At 37.8% G+C, this 21813-nt stretch overlaps 1 protein-coding gene and 1 pseudogene across 7 annotated transcripts; both read right to left on the bottom strand.

Moving 5' to 3' along the window:
- Positions 1-712: 712 nt before the first annotated feature.
- On the bottom strand, positions 713-17207 carry LOC113666977 (melanopsin-B). 7 transcript variants are annotated; one of them, XM_089201547.1, is made up of 4 exons: positions 14116-14244; positions 12802-12933; positions 3213-3950; positions 713-1955 (listed from the first exon to the last, which is right to left on the bottom strand). In XM_089201547.1, the coding sequence occupies exons 3-4, from the start codon at positions 3869-3871 to the stop codon at positions 1529-1531; spliced, it is 1086 nt and encodes a 361-aa protein (XP_089057673.1). In that variant the 5' UTR covers positions 3872-3950; positions 12802-12933; positions 14116-14244; the 3' UTR covers positions 713-1528. The 7 variants fall into 7 exon arrangements, with proteins under 7 accessions (XP_089057673.1, XP_089057674.1, XP_089057677.1 ...); XM_089201548.1 differs by lacking the exons at positions 12802-12933; positions 14116-14244 and adding an exon at positions 16972-17207; XM_089201551.1 differs by lacking the exon at positions 12802-12933 and having other exon boundaries at positions 14116-14209.
- A 2197-nt stretch (positions 17208-19404) lies between these two features.
- LOC149048475 (uncharacterized) lies at positions 19405-21712 on the bottom strand (annotated as a pseudogene).
- Positions 21713-21813: the final 101 nt, after the last annotated feature.

A 21813-nucleotide genomic window follows, 5' to 3' on the forward strand; every position in this document is an offset into this window, starting at 1 on the left:
CAAAAGCTCATCTAATGAAGTTTTTCCGTTTATTTATGAAAAGATAATTTCCCTTGGAATTTGCTTTTAAAGCTGGAGTTGCGGGGTATATTGTAATAATTTAGAAAGGGAAGAAAGGGCTTTACAAACGTGTGGTGACTTTCAAAGTCTTCTAGAAGCGAAGGAAGACTAAGACACGAAAAAAAAGGATATCGAAAATGACTTGTAGCTTGCGGCTCGCGTCTGAAAAAGAAAATCGGCAATCGGAGCCGGATTTGTTGCTTAGCAGATTTATTATGTCGGTGCGGAAAAAGTCTAGCGAAGGGTATGAGCCAACAACTCTCAGTGAAATTATAGCGGCAGCTACCCAATAGTAACGTGTCAACCGCTCGCCACAACGCCAGATTAACTGAAGTCAAAGTCGACTTTTCTGGTCAGAAAGGACCTATGGTGTTTACACAATTAACAAAATAATACATGGTTGCTTTTAGATATAGAATTTCTTTTCTCGTGCTAAACTCGAGATCTCACTCGTTCGCTGTATCCACACATGAGATATCGAGTTGAACACTCGACTGAAGAGAAACTCCATATTGTACTCTGCCTTGGTATTATGCTCTGTTTATAATATGACTAGCATTGCAGCAGCTTTTTAGTAGGTCTTTTCTTGACGAAAGAAAATACTCTGATTGAGAACGCGATTGCTGAGGTTCGAAAAAACCACGACAAAATATTAGGAGTTAACAGGATATTTTATGTCCACCTTTACAGTTTCGTAACCGCACTCACATATCTTTCGAAAGAACTATCCTGACATGTTGTTTACAATTGTACTCACAAAAAAATGTTCACACAAACACGTTACTTTACTGATATATGACTTCTTGAAAATAAAATATTTTCAAGTGCGTCAATTATTCAATTCAAAGAAAAAGAGTACCTTCGGTAGCTCGTCATGAATATATTTCGTTTCTAATTTTGCTGCCTTATGCATGAATTTATTTCGTTTCTAATATTGCTGCCTTATGCTTAGAATGCGTCCGATGTTTAGCATGCAATGTTATCCAATTTTCCGTCAGTCATAAGAATGAATAACAATAATTCGAGATTTGCTCTGGTTGCACGCCTTACCTAGCTGTTTTATCGTTTATTCGTTGTGTACGTTTGTTTTTTTGCTCTAGTGACATTGAAGTTCTACTTTGTAAATGGGGCAGGCTTGCAGTTGCCTCAGAGCGAACTTCGCCTCCCTTTTTTTATGTCGAATTATTAGATATCAGTAATATATTCTCTTCCCCAGAGATTTGATTCTTTTCAATAATTCAGTTCAAATTTGTTACCCTGACCGGTAGACCAGGAAATAAGAAAGCTCTGAGAAAAGGAATCCTGAACTGGAAGCCTGCAGACTAACTTAATTGCATAGTCTACGTCACCGTATCTTCTGCACTCAAAACTGTCTGAAATGATTATTTTATCACTAGTTAATTTATCCTTAGGGCGTACTTCTAAGTTCTTGACGTCTGTTAGCCACACTGAAGAACAATGCAGACTCCTAAAAAACTTCGCTCTGGTATTTCTGCGATCTTCTTTTTTCAGAAAAAGAATTGGCATTGTCGATAATGGACCCGGCTGACCTGGAAACGGAATCCGACGTTGGCTTGACCTCCCTTGAGAAAAAGCTGTTGCAGGGGATGATGCGTAGGAGAGTTGCTCGAAATCTGTCATTCATCACCGTGTACACTATGGGGTTGTAGATTACAGAGGCTTTGGCGAGTAAATCCGGGACTTCTGCCTCTGAGGGCGTTAACGTATTCGTACCCCGGATGGTGGCGATGATGCTGACCAGGCAATATGGCGACCAGCTTAACACGAAGGCGGCAATTGACATCGCAATCATGCGCATCATTTTGATCTGAGACTTTCTTCGACTGGCTTCTACTGAGGCATTTCCTGAGGTGGGTTGTTGAATGCGAATGAAGCTAGGATGGAAGAGAAAGCTGTAAGTCTGTGATTATGAATAGTATTCCAATAACACTGATAACTCAAATAATGATCATAAACATAATAGTAATAAATAAAAAAAATGATAATAACAATAATAATGTATAACGAAGGAACCCCACTCGCTGAGGCGTTTTCCTTCCAGTGGGGTCCTAAGAAGAGGCCTCAGTGTGACTCTCAGCATTTTTCTCATTGTGGGAACTGTAGAAAAAACTATAGAGAATTATATATGGGCGCGCGTAGATATGGAATTTCTCTTCGAGTGTTTAACTCGATAGCTCACGAGTGAGTGAGCAAATCTTCGATCAAATCTTTCAGTTGTCGATTTTCATTCTCAGCCGAGAGAAATGCTAACGCCAAAGCCACTGAATACGCAACTTTCGATTTTTCTTTTAGGATATTGGTTTTATTCCCCTTCTAGGAAAGTTTGAACCTCATTGTCTGTCAGCGATACGGATTTTTTAGTGTTTTCGCCGTCATTATTCGAGAAAGCTCCCACAAACAACTTGTACTGAGAATCGCGAAGGTTTCGCCGTTCATTCATCAACCTGACCGAGTGGCGTCAAAGGCGAGTGACGTGTAAGCAGCTAATTGGTTAAATCAACACACGCGAAAAAATACGATATTTTTTCACGTGTGTTGTTACGGCTTTTCTCAGGGCCGGAAATCCTTGCATAACACCGCAGATTATGTGATAAAATTTATTATCCAGCAGGCCGTCCACGAAAAAAGAATTTGTCAGTTTATGTGGAAATGCAAAGCAGTTAGAAGCAAAAATGATGGATTAGATTTTGGGAGTAAAATACTTCATCGTTTTCGACACCTGGATTATATTGACATGGATTATATTGAAAGCCATGTTCGAGAAGGGGTGGAATGCAAAAAAACATAACCTGGCGAAAACAAGAACTAGCTCGAAAGTTAGTTTTCGTGGTAAAATATCCATTGCCGACCTTAAAAGAGGCAAAAACCTTTTCTTCCGATTTTAAGGCCAAATTATTACAAATATTGATTAAAATATTGGATGGCGTTAGATAGATTACAACCCGTTCCTCCTCCAAGTATCCTAAATCAAATAAAACTGCTTTCTCTCGTAATACCATAGTCATCGGAGTCCTAATCGATTTTGCAATCTACGGAATATTATAAATGAGATCTATTCGATTGGGAAAATTGTCATTTAAACACTAGAGTTCTTTTCAATTGGCAGCAGAAAGCGGCGTCAGCAAGCTCACCTGTAGATTCTGTAGTAACAAAAAATGATCACGCACAGTGGCAGCACGAAGCCAATAAAAACCAGCAACATATTGTACGCCACTCCAGCCTTCGTTTCCGGCACCCAATTGGGACAGCAGCTGATACCGGAGGCGCCTGGGACGAATTCGTTCCAGCCCACTAACGGCGGGATCATGGCCACTACTCCATACACCCAAGTGAATGTGATAATGGCAGCCATTTTGATGGTGGAGATTTTTGTTGTCTTGGTGACTGAACTGACACCGTGAAACATAACCAAACTCATCATGGTCAGATTGGCGATTGAAGCGATGCCAGTAGAGCCATTGATAAATCCCGACCATATGCAGCTTATCCGACTTTCACGAACGTTAAGGCCAGAGGACGTATAGTTACTTGCGACGACCACAGGATAGCCAAAGACAATTATGACGATGTCAACAATCGCTAAGTTTATCATGAGTGGAGTGATGTTTTTCTTTTTGTGTTCAGGGCAACGTAAGACCAGGATTGTCAGAACATTGCCAACCGAACCGAATACCAAGATTAGGGTCATGACGATACCATATGGAATGAGGATGTTTGCACTCAGATAGAATTCTTGATTGCTGTTAATTGTTGTCGGAGTCGTGCTCAGAACTCCAGTTGACTGACTCATGACTTTCCTTGTCAAAGCTTTACGCGTTTGAATCGTGATCAGTTGTTAGACTTGCAACTTTCTGTTACGTTTATCAGTTCTGTAAAGGAGTTTAAAACATTTTCATGTAAATAGATATAAAGACAGATAATATCATTAAAAAATATCTATAGTTCACTTGCCGTTTGGTAGCGATCTCGCACACTTCATGATATGACAGCAATCTTTGTTTTGTAGGCATGTTGGGTTGTAATTACCTATCTATGAGTGTAAAACTAAGAGTTTCGTATCTCCCTAATTCATTGTGCGAAAAGGCTTAAGCACTGAGTTTGAACTTTGCATAGAAAATATTGCTCATCTTTGGTAGTAGTTTTTCATTATTTATGGAAACGAAGCTCTTTGTTTCCAGTAGAGAAGAAAGGTTTAAAAGTACGGCGGCAAGATTTAAATTATATCCGAAGAGCTTAAAGGATCTTGGTCAACCACGCCCCTGTATTTGTTTACTTTCGGAAAAAGCACAATAACGTTCTTACGATAATCAACATCAAGGGAACATCAGTTGAGGTTCTCTTGTTGGCACAAAATTAATTTGATGGTGAATGAAACTAGAGACATAATAGAGGAAGCGACGATGATTGAAGTCCCACGTAGGATACATTGGTTAGGATGCAAGAGCACTGGAACCATCAAATGAAACATTAAGTCCAAAGACGATGGTATAAGAAATAACGGATATTCCGGTGCGTGAACGCAAAGCATTTTTCGATTGGATATTTTAGTTCATAATACAAATTACGAACCACAAAGCACTTAGATTAAAATCCTTCCGATCGCGCTTTTTCATCATTTATTAAGTTTATCCAGCGAATGAATGCGAAGCGGAGGCAAACACATAGGGCGAGTCACGGACAAGAATTCTTATGTTTGCCTCTGTCTTGCATTCGTTTGCTTGATAAACATAATAAATAATTAAAAAGCGCGGTCGGAAAGATTTTAATCTTAGTGCTTTGTGGTTCGTACTCATTGCGAAAGAAACTAAAACATCTCATGAAACAATGATTTGCGTTCACTTACCGGAATATCCATTATTTTCTATACCATCGTCTTTGGACTTAATGATTTATATGCTGGTTCCAGCCCTCTTGCATTCTAACGAGTGTTGGAAAGGTTAACGGCAAACACGACACTTGTACCTGACACAGAGATGAGCATGCTCGTACGCTTCTAAACACATCCGAACACGTCCAACATATCGCTAACCATCACATTCTTGTTAGCTTTATTAGAAAACCCCACGCGTATCAAAATAACAAAGCGTAGTTATTAAAACAAGGAATGACCTAAAAAAAAGAACTTAAATGGCCTGTAATGACCTAAACAAAAGGAATAACCTAAAATAATCTTGACTGATGACTAAGATGGCCAAAAATGAAAATAACCTCGACTGATGTCTAAAATTACCAAAAATGACGTTCAAGCCTTACTCAAAAGATCCAAAATAGTAGTTGGTAGTAGCACAATGATCTAAATTGTTCTAAGTGATCTAAACTGGCATTTTAAATAAAACTGAGATAAAATAGCTTTCAGTGATTTATGGCAAATTACATAACTGAGTGCTTGCCTAAATAATACTGAAACGCAGAAGGTGCCCTGAACAACTGGAGATTCCTTTCCCGATAATTACCACGCGGTTTGGCTTTGCGCGAAGTGCCTAGTTTTTCCCCAGCAACGCGGATTTGATTGGTGCGAGGCCCCACTTTCGCTTAAACAATGAGTTTTTGATTGGTGCAGCTATTTCATAAGGGAAGACACAAAATTATCTTTTATTCGTGCGCTTCCCTTGCTCGTGGTATGGTTTCCTGAACACTTCTAGTTCCAGGTACGTACGCTTACAGATAAGGTTTTTAGCTCGCGCATTCAGTTCTGCCGTTCTGTTCTATATAGCTGGCAATTACTATTTTAAATTGTTCTGATAAAATTTAAACGTCATTTTACGTCATTTTAGTCATCAATGTGGATTTCTTTCGACCATTTTAGGTCAATACATCTGTCAAGGTTATTTTAGGTCACTTTAGGTCATTTGAGACATCATTCAAGGCAGTTTTAGGTCATACCTTGTTTTAGTAATTTCGAATATCAAAGAAGCACGTACACAAGAGGAGTGAACACTTCTCTCGCGTGGATGACTGTTTCTCGATGGAGACGGTAGCTTTTACCTTTGCATGTCATTTAATTCACTGCTTCTGATACCATTTTAAGGTAAAAGAGCGAGTCTGCAAGCAAATGAGCGACGGGAAATTATAAACGAGTTAATGAAGCCCGGCGATATCTTGGCCTTGAACATGTAATAGTTAGTTTATTACTTAATGAGGTATGCAAAGAAGAACTTTGCAAGTCTACTTCGTTCGGTGACGGTGTATTTTTGTCAGCAAGTGGTGTGTAAATAGTGTCACCCTCCTGACGACATAAAATTCCGTCTAATTTCTATTATGGTAGTGGACAGAGAAAAGGTCTTAAAGAAATTTGTTCTTCCGATACATGAAAATCGTTTCCTTCCAAAATGTTTTATTACATTAATAATAATAAATAAAGTTCGGATATAACACGCGCTGTTGTTGGTTGAAAGAGCGTGCTCTATCAGAGTACAAAGAATAGAGATGAGCTAAAACCGTCACGCCATTTGCCAAATTGTATTATGTCCGACCTTTCCCGGGACTTCTCTCGGTCTTTTTTTCGTCAATTGAAAGTGAAATTTCGGAACAAGCGGGCCGGCAAATAGCAACAGAAGTACCAAATAAAGGTTTGTAAACATGCCAAGCGCCGTAATTTACGTTATTATAACGTGAGAAGAGACTGTTGCATTGAGAGCTTTGATGGTTTTTAAACTTTGATGGTTTGACATTTTTGATAGGTTTAGTCTAGTTCAACCAATCAGATTATGTGAACCATTCTAACAAGGATTTTAATTGGCTCCTTTTTCTCGTGCTGTAGATCGATCAATCGCTCAATCGGCCGGCTGAATGCATATGGCAAAGCGTGAAAAATGCAGCCCATTTAAAATGAGAAGCTGACAAGTTCCTTGAAAAGCAACAGCTGCTGTATAATACACAAGACGTACAGATCGCGACGCTTCGATTGTAGTCAAGCTCCACCATATATTTTGTATCATTTCACATACCATTAAATACTTCAACCACAGATGCAGCCTGTTGCGACAAAAAAAATGTATTTTGTTTCTTTCTTTCTTAACACTGCAGCAGACAGTCTGATTTAGTTCCGTCCCAGCCCCCCTCCCTTTTTTAACGATGTTATTAGAAACTTGCCGTGCATATATCTATAGGTATATATATTCCCCTTTTTTATTATTATTTTCCTTGAGATTATGTATTTACTCCATATATGGGTGACAATAAAGATGGACATTACTTATCCTTTTGTTTCTAAAAAGGGTATTTAGTCACTTCGCTGACATATCAACTTGTCGACAATCAACACCTTTTATAGTAGACTCGGCAAGTTAATTAGTGGTTTCGGCGTGTTGACTTCAACATTGATGAGTTTGCTTATGATGACGGCGAGTTGACATGTCGACGAAGTGATCAGTTACTGTTACATTGTAAAAGAAGCGGAGAAAAGCATAAGGACCCTTTTAGGTATTTGCTGCTCCAAGCTATAGAAACTTGGCGATAGCATTTCGTCGATCAAGCAGTAAATGTGTCGCAGCGGAAAACAGAACCTTGCAGTCTAAATACTTAAACGTCCACTTTAACGCTTGGGTTTGTAAAATTTCGTGCTGTATATGAAAACAAAAAGAAATAAAAAAAAATTCCCTCCATAGGTGGTTTACAAATCGTTTTGAAAATCATGAAACTATACATGGGGAACGATGTTGTTTAAGAGATTCGCTTTTCATAAGAATTGGTAACAGGGTGTTTAAGAAAGGAAAGTAGTACGGAAAGTTAATGGTATGTGCTCAAACAAAGAAGAAATATAAAAGGTGCATGTTATGTTAGCAATTCCAGAAACTCAAAAGTTTGAATTGTGTGTTTTGGGTTTTTCCTTTCCAGGATTGATTCTTACGAGAGATTCCTTCTTATGTTCATGCAATCGTAAAAGCAACTCGCCCTGTTTTGGATAATTCTACACCCGGTCTCCATCTTGTTCGTCATTTCTGTCAACTCAACTTCACACAATCGATATGGTACCGTTCGCTATCTCTCGCGTGATAGCCATGTGATCATACTCCGGAAAATACGAGAGCGCCCACTAGTCTTGAAGACGAGTCAGCAAAGTTACCTTTTTAACACTTTGACGCGCGCGAAGAGTTTAAAGCCCCCCTTCGCGCGAATAGTTTCTGCCGTATTAGTTTATCGGCGACAAGAAAATAACACGTAAGACATTTCCATACGAAAACTAATTTCCAATTGAATATCAGCTGCGTAATTTTACAAGTGTAGGAAAAGAAAAAACGAAGATGATCATCCGTCACTGTCAACCTTTATCCTTTGACCTCTAAGAGTGACTAATAACTAAATTCTCCGTACAATATCACCACTGAATCACAGATTAAAGTCCCGAGAATAAAGGAAATGATCACCAACTTAAGTAGCTCTTGACTGCTAAACAAATTCTCCTCGTCAGCACATTAGGAAAAGTATATAGAACAGTATGGAGAATATGCATACTGATGTTAGAGTGTAAAGGCTTTATACACATATGACTACCTTTATGTGAAGAGACGCCAAAAAAAACACATATTTAGAATTCCAGAAAGTTTACTCATGAATTTTTCGAACACGTCCTTGTTGCATAAAAATTTGGGAAAATATGCTCTTAAATGGCAATAAATAATTGAAATCACAAATCGAATTAACTGGCGTCAACTAATCGAGTTAGGGGCTTGTCAAGAGAACTTGATTTTAACCATACTGTTTTTTCCCCTGAAGACTTCATAGATATAAAATCGCCAATTTGTGGAACAAAAGAGGTAAACAAGGTGGCTTATAGAAAATTCTCTCTGAAGCAATCCAGTTGTTCGAGAATTTTTGATATCATTTCCCCTCCATTAGTTCAGTCTTTAGCGGAAAGAGGGGAGGGGGAGAGTCTTACTTTAAAAAAAAAATTTAACAGGATTTAAGGTATGCCTTCACTCTTGAAATTCCCATCTTATAAAGCTGACCCTATTTACCTTGAAAACAGTGCCTTACTGGGTAAAGCATCCTCGTAATCTCTACATCCCCCCCCCGCCCAGTCAAGCTCTTCGCCATTTTCGTCAATAGCTCGTTTGAGGTGCAGTACCTGAATTTCACATAAACAGATATGTAGAACTTACAAATGAAATGATACGTACGTTAGAGAAGAGCGTGACCTTGTACCTTTAACCAGAAGCTCTCGCCCTGTTTAAAATTAACTCGGTAGTGTTTCAAATGCAACTCCTGTTGAGAATTTCCCGAAGCAAGCAAATCTATGGCAAGTGCGTTTTTCTGGTGAGTTAATTAATATTCATGACTATCACCTGATTAGGAAAGATTTCACGTGAAATTTTTCTGACAACAATTGATTTCATTTGAAGAAGTTAACACTTTCCGTTAGGTAGATCGTGTGACTGGCTGGTTAGTGGACGACAGGTTACGCCTCACGCTGTGAAAGCTCTGAGGAAGATTTTCGCAATTTCCTACACACCTGTACTGCGAGAGAGATTATTCGGATCATCACTTTTAGATGAGTGGGTTCAAATAGAGAGACTATGCTTAAAAACCCCTGCAAGTCTTCGTAAAGAAAGTTCCGCTTTTTCATTAGAACAACTAGTTGAACCCATTACCAAATCTTGAGATCATAGCATGGAAAGCTCTTGAACTTAAACAGTGTTATTTTGCCCTATCCTCTCACGTGAGAGTGCTGTGTAGATTAATTGTAAAAAAATCTGCATTGCATTCTTTTTTTCTCACTGACTGATTTGAAAATCAAAGGAACGAGAGGAAGCAAAAAAAAAATTTCGTCGTTTGACGTAAGACCTATGACCACTTTTAACCCTTTAACACCCAACATTGATACATGTATACATTTTCTCCAAACTGCTCTCCACACATTTCCTAGGATGCTGCCCAGGAGGATTTGTTTAACAATAACAAGCTTCTTTATTTGCTTTCTTGTGATAACCCTTATGTTTGTTTCAAGTGCGATGCTATAAGGTGAAATTAGATCCCAGCCACTCTTAGGAGTTCAAGGGTTAAACTGTCTAAACTCTCACAGGCTTTAGTCACGTTCATTACTGTATCAATAGTGGTGTGCGGAAAATTATAAAATTCAAAATAATGGTGAAAATCTTAGGGTTATCGGAGAAACCAAAGCATTTTCATCGCGAAACTCGTTAACAGGATGTTCAAAAAACAGGTAAAAAGGCTGCGTAAAGTATCATGAGTGTTAGCCAAGTTTAGGCACGTGCCGCCATGTTGCCTGTATCAGACGATCGCTGTTTTTCATAATGCGATTACAAATTGACGATAACAAACACACCGGTTTGCTGAAAAAAAGTAAGTTTTGTATGAGATCTTATCGTTCGCCCAGTGAATGAGTCATTATCGTTATCGGTAAGGGAATAAAAACAATGAAATTAACAATTGATCTTAATGTTCTTCATTATCGATCGGAGAGGAAAGTAGAGACGAAACTTCTCCCATCTGATGTGTTTTCCTGCCATCGCGCCCGACTCAGCCATGGTCGTGATGGGTTTTCGACAGTCAAGACCCTTGGTATTCTGGAAAGTTTTGCCTGGCAAGACATTGAGGTTTCTGCTCATTTCAGGGGTTGATTCAATTTTTTCGCCTAACAGTTAAATTTCCGTTTACGTAACGGTTAACCCAATTGAGACCCTCCATGGCTAACTCGCGCTTGGCGCTTGCTCTTGCCTTTTTCGTAAAAATAAAAAACTAAAGCAAAGTCGTATATGCCTGTGGTATGGGCTGAGCAGAAATTAATTAGTCCAATGGATTAGTGCTTTGATCCTGTAAGCATGCGCGAAAAAAAAAAAAACGCAGCGGGACCTTGTGAAAATTCCATATTTATAATATTTAACGCACGCAAGAAAAAGAAATCCACCGATTAATATCACCTTTGGCAAGGGCTTCAATTGAGGCCTAAGGTTGAAAATTTTTTATCTTTAAATCCATAAATATTCTCGCAAGACTTGTCAACGTCAATGTGTTAGCGCCTATCCAATAATCTAGTATCTTTTTGAGAGACCTTAGTTTATGAGAGAGAGATAGAAAACTAGTCTGACGAAATTCCGACTTGGTAATTATTTCATCACTCCCACGCTCGAAACAAATGAGGCACATCCTAGTCAATTTCTTAACTTGACGACTGCGCATAAAATTAACCATCTTCCATTATCTATTGACACCAACGGACAAGTTTCTGCTAAATTACTACACCAGGAAAAACTTTCGGTTTAAATATCGCAGCTTCTTGTCTTCGCCTTAATCACGTAAAAATGCTGAAATTACCTAAATATATCAAAAGAAATCAGGATTGATTCCCTTCCATTATAACCCAATCTGATCAATACTTCTAAAGGTGTCAACCTTCTTTTCAGTTTTAAAAAATGTGTTGATTTTCAAAATATTCTGGAATCATCCGCCACTGATGAAGAGTTTAAACTCCGCTTGAATCATATAAACTCTGTAGTTTTAATTTCTCGAACAGGTACATTCCGGTGAGTGGCGGAGTACCCTTGAAATAAAAAAATATTGATTTATAGGCCGCGCAGTGTTTTTTTTAAAACAGGCTACTGTTACGTCGGAAGTTTAAAAGCTTCCAACGTAGGAGGACAACGGAAAAGATATCTGACATCGTCAAGGCAGCTTACTCAAAACGAGACACTCAACATTGCAAAGCAGAGTCCAAAAGCTAAGTCTCGACCAAAAGATTTCAGATATTACGGATCTAACTGTCGTGATTAGGAAAAAAATTTTTCTCTAAGTTTTGAGGTATGATCGACTGATTGATCGCGGCAACGCCTTAAGCCGAGTGCTTTGTTTCAACACTTATTCCAAATTAATAGGTGACCAGAAGCAATAGGCGAATTATCTTATTACTGACCTGTGTTTGATAAATTATAAACAGATGCTCACCGGTAAGTTCCAACTACGGCAACTGCTGCAAATAGGCCCGAAAACAAATTTAGAATTCGACGAGGTTCCATAGCTCAGTTGACATCAGCACCTAACTGGTACCTAAATAGACCGGGTTTACGCCCTGTTGGTGCCTAAAATCTATCTTCAGGCTGCACTCTGAGAAATACTTATTTTTAGGTTTTAAAAAAGCCCACATTTCTCTTTGAAAAGAGGGGGCTTAAATTTTGCTAATGAGGTCTGTATTTCTGTGACCATTTACCAAGTTTTTGGCGATAAAATGATAAACAGGAAGGACAGCTTCCTCTGCCATGCACAATGCTTTACAAAACGCATCTGAATCTTTCAGATAAAAGTCTCTATTTGATCATACACCATTCTTATTAAAATTGATGATCTAAAAGTATGCTGTTGTAAAACCTTTCTACATATTCATAACAAAATCAAATTACTCAAATACAAACTTTTTTAAATATTAATTCGTTTTTCCCGTTCAATTTTCGTCTTCTTTTATAATTTAAATAGCTGAGAGTAGTCTGAATAAGACCAAACATTACCGACGAAAGTTTTCGAAAACTGAACCAAGTATTGTAATAGTAAAATTGAAACGAGCTTAGAGGTCTTTGATGGCTGTTGCGAATTCTTGTGGCAATTTATTGAGAGTGTAAAAACTTTTCCGAGGCGCAGTCGGTTGTTTGCTGAAGCAATTTTGATCAATAAATCTGAAACAGTGTAGAACAAAATTTCTTCTCTCGTATCCTTACAAATAATTTGTGTCCGATAAGAATAAAAAACATAGAGCAAAAACTACTTAAATACCTTGAGAAAATCAAAATGCTCAGCAACTGAAGAATAGCGTATTCAAAGAGCTGCGTCTGCGGGAAACGGCGAGAGGAGTGCTCTGAGATACAGTGTTAATCACATTCAGTTTCCACGAAACCCTGCTGCCACCTATAATAGGAAGTAACCATATCGACTTGAAAATCGAATCGCTTTGTAAAATATTCATTGGGATATACATTTACACTTTGTATTGTCACTAAAGTTATTAACCAAAAACGAAAGAATTAATTTCATTTTTCAGAGAAACTAATGGAACATGATTAAAAAAGCGAGAAACTGTGAAAATCTAAATTGAGTTTTGGATAATTAAAAATTGCTCAAACATACATGAAGGCTTCATCAACTTCTGTTGATAGAATCTTGGCAATAAGTCTTACTAAAGGAATAATTTTCATCTTACTTTTGTCGTTATGAACTTTTTTATATCAGTCTAGACAGAAAAACTGGCGAGCTTGTCACCAATCACAGTTAAACATAAGCTATCTAATCAAAGAAATCGAACAGTAAACATAGAACTGATGGTGATATTGAATGCATTATCAAATATCATGGCTAGAGCTGATAGAATCGAGGTGAAACTTTCTATCTCAACAGTAGCAGGTGGCTATAACACTTCACGCTATGTTTTTCATTAAATCCCCAAGGTAAAGAATCGTCATCATCATTAACATCGACCTAATTTTCACCAAAAGTAAGTTCAAAGTGAAATTCCAAAAAAGCTGGTTTTATCAGGTTCAAGAAAGGGCTTTCTTAGAAAAGCTCGCTGAGATTTTAAGGACTGGACAGGGCTGTTCAGTTCTGTTTCGTGAACAATCTAGCGTTGTCTGGTCTCTGTAATGAGAATTATTCACGTTGGTGACTGAGCTGAAATCTCAGATGACTAATGTCAGTATTCTCCTTCACAGCCTTTGTTTACTCTCATCCGGAATCTTTTTTGGGGTCGATCAAACGAGACCAGACTTCACCGAAGATTGTATTCGTTACAAATCGGGCATAAATTTCTCCCATAAACAAAACGCAAACTCTCAGAGCGTTTCGGAGTTTTACTATAAATCGTATGCTTAACTGTTACAATCTCCATCTTGTCATTTTCACTTAGTAGGCGATTTCTGCTCGATTCTCCCAAAGCTTTATTGCGTATGCCTGTTTGTGTCTTATTTTCACACTCAATAATTTCAATGATCAGTCGGCCAGTTGTCTATCAGACCACAAAGAACGAAATTAAACTAGGCTACGGATCTTTTTGTGGTTTATAACCTCATTACTTTGATAAAGATCAAAATACAATACCTTGTCTTTATAACCTTTTTCTCCTCCGGTACCTATAAAGGATCTCCTTTCCAGAAAGTTCACAGTCATACGAATTCCGTCATCAGATAAATCTGGGCAACATTTTTATCAAATTTGTTTTTAAGTTTCTTCTTTGGCCAATTAGGGAAGACAGACAAAAGCGTGAAATATTTGCTAAAATGGTTTCCTGCGGATCTGCGTACATATGGAAACAAAAGGACTAGATATGGAAAAATTACTTACATCTGTCCTGACACTGAACTATTTGCATGCAAATCACTAAAATAAAATTAATATATATCTACACATGAGTTGCAGGTTACTAAAAAAAAGTATAACGTTTAAAAATTTCCTGAATGGCCCAAATTGGCCGTGAAAGTCATCCCTTTTAACTCACTTCGGCCAGTGTGACGCGAAAACGCTTAGGCTGACGAGGTTTTTTGGTGTTATCATGAACAGCGAGCTCCCTATCAAGTGAACTTTAACTGTAACGTGGATATAAGCATTTTGCGACTGACACGTCAAGAATAAGAAATACTAATTAATTAACTAAAATTTGTACACCACTCCGACTAAAACATCAATTTCAGACGGTATTAAATACTATTTGTGAGCGTTTGTTTGCTTGTTGAAGTCGTATTTTTGTAAATTAAAATTAGCACCCGGCTTATGGACTTCATATGACAAAGATGAAGACAGTTACACGATACATAAATATCAATGTTTAGGTTTTCTGCAGATATTTTTCGATTATATGAAAAATCGAGTAAAAATCTTTTGTTGCAGTTATGTGTTATAGAATGACTGATGGAAAAGAAAACAAATTCTTGCGATTTAAGGAAGCCCTAATTATTCACCCTAAATTAAAACACTCTCTTGTTTAATTTCTAGGGAATGATGGAAACTTATTTACGAACCTTTACTGACAAATCCAAGACGTCTGAAGCCAATAGTTGTTTAAATAGACATCGCTGACCCGGAAAAAGCAGCAATCTATGTAATTTAATCATAATATGCGTGGGAAAATGAGGAAACTTCTCAGTGGGTATAAACTGGATGATAATGAAAAAGATAAAACCAGCCAGGTAAAGAATATAATTGTTCTATTCTCACACTACGTGATGCGTTACAAAAGAAAACATTAATATGTATTGTACCATGTGGCTTTCCAGGTAAGCTCGATTCTCTTGATCGATAAATTCGCAATTTTGAATCTGTATCATTTAATGATGAATTTTAGTTATAATTAAATGATCTCTGATACTGAAGTATTTTGCGAACAAGACTGAGCGAAGCATTTGATAGCAAACAAAACTCCATGAACTTCAGAACCAACAAGTCGGATCAAAATTGCAGTTTTCTGTGTGCCAAATACAAAACTCAATTTCCTAGTAAGGATTTTGATTTCACACAAAAGTTGCGAAAACTAAAGAATAAATGACTGCATAAATGAATAAAAAAAGTGAATGAATCAGTAATTGAAAAAAATTAAACTATTTGTATATTCAATTTTTCACGATCAAAAATACGAACAGTTATAAATGTTGGGGCAAAATAAAATGTGAAACCACCGGAAACGAAGGTGCTCAAAATACATGTATACGTCAAACGTCAAAACATTTTGAGTGGTTTCCTTTTTTTGAAAAACTAACTTTTGACTTGGAGTAGGATACACAGCACTGGCTCCATTAGAAAAAAAAGAAAGGTTTTCGAAGCGGAAGATTATAGAAAGATTTCACGCGACGAACCTATCGGTTGTAATTTAATGTTCACTGTAAAACTCTTTTCGATTGATTGTCGTAAAACCAAAATTAAAAAATCAAAACAGTCAATCTGAAAAGCCAATGAGAACTTAGAGCAAAAACAAGAAAACTCCCAAAGTGCGGGAAAACGCGGACGACCAATTCGTGATTCGTAATTTCGCATGGTTAAGAGAGCAGTGCGAGTTTTCTGGACCAATCACAGTACGAAGTTAAGCAAAAACGATGCAATCGTGGATTATTTTCGACACTCATTAAAAATTGCTCTAATTTCCATGTAATAGCAATCATAGTTGTGGGAGTCATTTTATACCGTACCGCCGACTTTAATCTCATCCTATACATAGGTTCTATTTGAGTATGACAAACCATTTCCGAATAATGATATGGTATTATGGTAAACGTGCTGTCCAACAGTGAATCGAAAAAACAATATTACGTCAATGCAGCTATTCTAAAAACCTATTTAAGACGACAAATTATTAGCGAAACAATAGAGAAAATGTCAGTTGAATTGCCCTAACAAATGGTTCAATTCTGGAAAGGAAAGGAAAACACACATGTTTAATTGATTTCTGTGTCAATAGATGTCAAAAAGGACAATAGATAAATTTTTTCTAAACAAAGGTAAAATTACTTTTTGAGTGCATTCATGTCTTTTTAAATGCCTTATAGGCAGACTTTTGTGAAATGTGAACACTTCGAAGAGTCTTTTACTATACAAATCAGGACTTGAAATTATACACATAATAAGAAGCATGAAAAGGCTAAATTCCGCTGACTTGTAGCTTATCGCTCTTGGATGTCAACAAAATTCCATACTTTGAGATGATGAAACAGTATTTTCTTGTGATAATTCGGAAATTAAATGATACTCTGGGTGTGAAGGGTTAACGAGAAAGCTGTTTCAATCTTAGAATATACTCGAATGAAACAGGGTTTTATCATCAGCGATAGAACTCTAGTACTCTCCCAAACTCGGAAACCTCAAGGGTCTGCATAAACAAAAAATTGCTTGTATTATGCTGTTCTGGGTCATTTGTCTCATCTTACCCATTTGATATAACACACTCCACCTTCTAGGTTTTTTACCTACCTCGGTTCCAATGTCTCGGGAGCACTGATGAAAAAAAACTCAACACCTGTTGGATCGAAACATGATTACCGTCGAGTTTGTCGAACGAAAAACATATCCACTATGATTTACCCGACTAGAATTTTTGTAGAGAAGGGTCGAAAAAAAAACAGACGCGCTGAGTCATAGCACTGAGGCTCCGAAATCTCTTTGCGTCAAATTCATGTCAGGAAATTCAATTCTGATAATTTGTATCCAAGTCTGATTGACTTCAATTTACTTATACTCCATTTTAACCAATCACATTCACCACCCACTGACGGCATAAAGACAGGTCGTTTCTCGTCAAGAGCCTTAAAAGTCATTAGCGCTATTTTGACGCTAGATAACCATATGGCTATATCACAATGTGGCCATCTCCTGTTGTTTGGTTCGTATGCTAAATTACTCTTTTCCTTTGAGGGGGCGTGTAATCCATATGAAAAAGAGGAGTTTGGTTACTTATGAACGACTTTGATCGCCATTTTTTCGATGCAAGTTAAACTTGCCTGTGATTCACGGTAAGCCTGGTAAGTCAAGACTAAAACAGAAAATCCCATGTCATTTTTATGAAGCAAAAGTCATCACCAAACGAATGGTACATGGTGAATGTTTGTAAACACACTTAAGCTGTATCATTTCATATCTCCGGGACCAGATTTCGGTCTAAAGAGGCACTAAAAAATTTCATAATAAACATGGTCAGTAAATGACACTTATGGCTCTTTGTCGGGAATAATTGGTCGATTTGTTTAAGTGTTTAAAAGCACTTTTTGAAAACGATAAGCGAATCATTGATTAACGTGGAAAAAAGCAATTACACCTTAGCTGACGAAAAAAAACAGCTGGATGGTAAATAATGTATAATGTAAACAACTCCATTTGTAGCGCTTCGTTCTTTTCTAGCATCAACTTATCAACAACTTCTAGAACTACCCTTGTTAGAATATTTCACTTATGTATGTCTGTCCAACGATTTTGGCCACTCTGGCTATTTTTGCACGGTTTTATTACTGATACGTTTTTTTTTAATCGTAGATTAGTATTATACCGTGTTATCTGACTTAAAGACATTAACGTCTGCGCTTTAAACTGCTAGCAAGCCCTTTCTGATTTTTGTAGCAGTTCTGGCAAAGGAAGATTACTATTATTTGCTACAATTTATACAATTCCACTACAAAATGAAAAAGAGTTTTATAGTTGTTTTTGCCGCATTTCTTGTCTAAATCCGAACCACTCGGACTCACATAAGCTTATCGTGTTTAGAAAGTAATAAGCCTTCAAAGGTCCATATTCAATTAAATACTCAGAAGACCTCACAGGGCTGCCTGCAATATGAATATTTTTTTCACTTTTCTCTTTTTTTTTCTTCTCTCTCTATGCCTGACTTCAATTTCATAGACTATTTATGAAGTATGGTTTTTTTTTTTCAACTACGATATTGATCGTAAAATTGAAACCAAACCAGTCTGGCAACCAATGGAGAGCCTCCTCGGGGATAGACAACCCCTAAAATTCGATACATTCCTAATCGCTACTTAAGAAACGGTGGATTACGTACTATTCGACTATTTGGTGCCAAAAAAGTTTTGTTGGCACTCCTCGTATGCTGTGTCGTACGCAGTATTCGTCTCAATAACTTCACTCGTCTTCCCTTTTTCCTCGCCATCGTTACCTTACGCCGACTGATGGGAATGTTTAATTTTTATACAGGCCAATGAAAGAAAAGTATAGGTGTTGGCAATGCAATTTGTTTCCTATCAAACTGAAGTCTGGCATACTATCAGCCATTTGATGTCTTCAGCTCCGACTTTAAAATTGCGAGTGGCTACCGCCTATAGAGAGAACCTTTTGACGAGCGTCACTAAAGGTACTTACCTGAACTTCACAGCACTTTTGGTCTTCAGAGCTTCGCTTGTCTTCCCTTAGTCTTCGCCATAGTTGCATTGACCGTGTGTTTAAAGTATGAAATTTTGTAAGGATGATAAATGATTTATACAGGCTAATTTAAATGAGGGAAAGTACGCATGTTCGCAATGCAGTTTCTTATGAACAAACTGAAGTCTGGCGCACTATCAACCACGACTTCAGCTCCGATTTCAAACAGGAACTGGCCACCGTTTGTTGAGGGAAGCTTTTTATGAGTGTTCATTATCACAGAAGTTACCTCCTGAACACACCACACGTTTGGTTTTTTCCTCGACAGATCCGGTACCGTATACGCATGCTTGAGGCGTGATTCCACCGTGAGCGATGTTAATTTTCCCAACTTATTTGGTGATCTGTGCACGATGCAACGAATTGGGACGATACGCATCGGTGTTTTGTGGAATCTGTCGTTCATTTCTGAGCATACGTTGGGATTGTAGATAACCCAGGCCTTAGCTAGCAAATCTGGGCCTTCTGTTGAGTCATGTGTCAATACTTTAGAACCCCGAATGGTGATCATGATGCTGACGATAGCGTTCAGAGACCAGCTCACGAGGAAGGCTGCAATTGACATGGAATCATGCGTGCGACTTTGATTTCGGATTTTCTTCTGCTAACTTGAATTAAAGGGCTTCCAATTATTGGTTGCTGTGCTTGAATAAACCGGCCAATAAAACGAGTTCTTTAGAGCAATTTTAAATGAGTGTCCAAAATAATTTTGGATTGCTTTGGATTTGTAACTGGCTAACCGATTAGATGCCGAATCAAAGCCCAGGACGACTTTGTGACTAGCATTTTCCCGCACTCTAGGTAGCTTGTTTGTATGTTTATTTATTTTTTAAGTGTTTTTTACTAAATACTCACGATATTTTCTTCAAAGTTTGATTCACAGTGTGGACTTAACCCGATGGAATCGAGTAGTTTTCCAAAGAATAACTTAAAGTCGTCGTACGGCTAAATATAACTCACTTGTCGAATCCAATGCAAGGAGAATGGACTGAGAATAATAACTGCACCTATTCTCCTCTTTCATCTTCACTACTGGTGAAGAAAGTTCACTGACCTATATATTCTGTAATAAGAATAGTGATGACGCTTAATAGCAAAACAAAGCCGACGAAAACTAACAACATATTGTACCCCACTCCAGCCCATGTTTCAGGCGACCACTTCGGACAGTAGCTGATGACGAAGGCGCCTGCGACGAATTCGTTTCAGCCCAGCGACGGTGGAATCATGGCCATCACTCCGTACGTACGCCTACGTAAGAGGAATGATGCGGGCCATTTTGCGTCTGGGGATTTTTAACTTGTTGCTGACCTTGCTTATGGCAGAATGCATTACCAGACCCATTATAGTCAAGTTAGCAATGAGATCGATAACAACAGGGCCGTTGATAAATCCCGACCAAATTCACTAGAGTGACTTTTACGCATGTTGAGCTTGGAGGAAGTAAAGTTGGCTGCGAGAACGACTGGTTATCTAAAGACAATAATAATGATGTCAGCGATCGCGAGGTTCACTGATCATGAATGGGGCGATGCTCTTGTTCCTGTGCTCTGTGTTTTTTTTTTTTTTGTTTGTTTGTTTGTTTGTTTCTTTTTTTTCACAACGATAAGTTTTCATGACCACTCTCTGAGTTCTGCTTTTTTACTCCGAATTTATAAAAAGATACATTTGAATATTTTTTCACCGAACGTGTTTCAAGGAGGTGAATGAAAGGATTTCTACGCCTCCCAATATACATTAATTCTCATACCTCATGCTATTGTGTGTACTTGTGACTTTTCTAACAATAACAGCGAGTGAAAGTGAGATTTTTTCGCTCCCATTGTTATTAACGGTAATTCGTTTACTCTATCAAAAAATAGATATAAGTATTAGGTTGTAATGTCTGTTGATTTAGGACGGAATAAAAATAAAATAATTCTGTTACAAATACTATTCCCTTCTGTCCTATGACTCCCAGACCCCTTAATTTCGGTTCCAGGCCTTACACTCGGTGATTTGGTTTTATCAACTAAGTTGGTTATGTAAATTCGACACACCCGTTGGTCGCGCCTAAAAATTGGGCACCACGTTAACAAAGCTCATTTAACGCCGGTAATATTCTTATTCAGAACAAGAAATCAACCATACATGGTCTTAACATTCTTAACATAAAAAACACACTTTATAAGTTTGGGTACGAAACGACCGAGCTGGGTATGAAAAGACTCAACCGACTGGGTACGAAACGACCGTGGGTACGAAATGACCGGTAACTAAAACTGACCTTCATACATGACGGCAGACATGCATGCTTGTTTTTTTTGTTTGTTTGTTTTTTTGTAAGTGGGTATTTCTGTATAGAAAGAGAAGAAGAAAAAAATTTGATGAAGGCTGTGAACCAAGAACAATGGTAAGTCTGCCTCTTTTCTCCTTTGATACAATTCCAAAATAAGCGTAGCCAACCTGTCAAACAAGCTTTTTTACTGAATGAAATAACTTTGCAATGTCGCGGGTTATAACCTATCAAATATTTTTTTCTCGTGCGTCACTGATCTACACGCTTCACGTGATCGAGTATTCCTCAGCTTAAACTGGCGAACATCACAAAATATGCCCCGTGTGATATTCCCCAATTTTCGAACCTTGCGCCTACTACGATATAGATGTTCGTTTAAGATTAGATTCAAGCTCACAGATTTCTTCGAACATCGCTTTCGGAAAACCATTCGCTTCTCGGAACAACAAAATAAAGGCTATTGTTTACATATGCCGAATCATCTTTTGTGGAAAATGAATCACCCTAGTGTTACAAAGCTGAGTTTACTTTCGGCTGGAAGCAAACACTTCTCCCGTGCATTGGAAATAAAGTAAACGAACACTAGCTAATGTCATCTCGGTAGTTAA

The sequence above is a fragment of the Pocillopora damicornis genome, chromosome 3 (genome assembly GCF_964200805.1).
Source record: "Pocillopora damicornis chromosome 3, jaPocDami1.2, whole genome shotgun sequence".
NCBI classification, from domain to species: Eukaryota; Metazoa; Cnidaria; class Anthozoa; order Scleractinia; family Pocilloporidae; genus Pocillopora; species Pocillopora damicornis.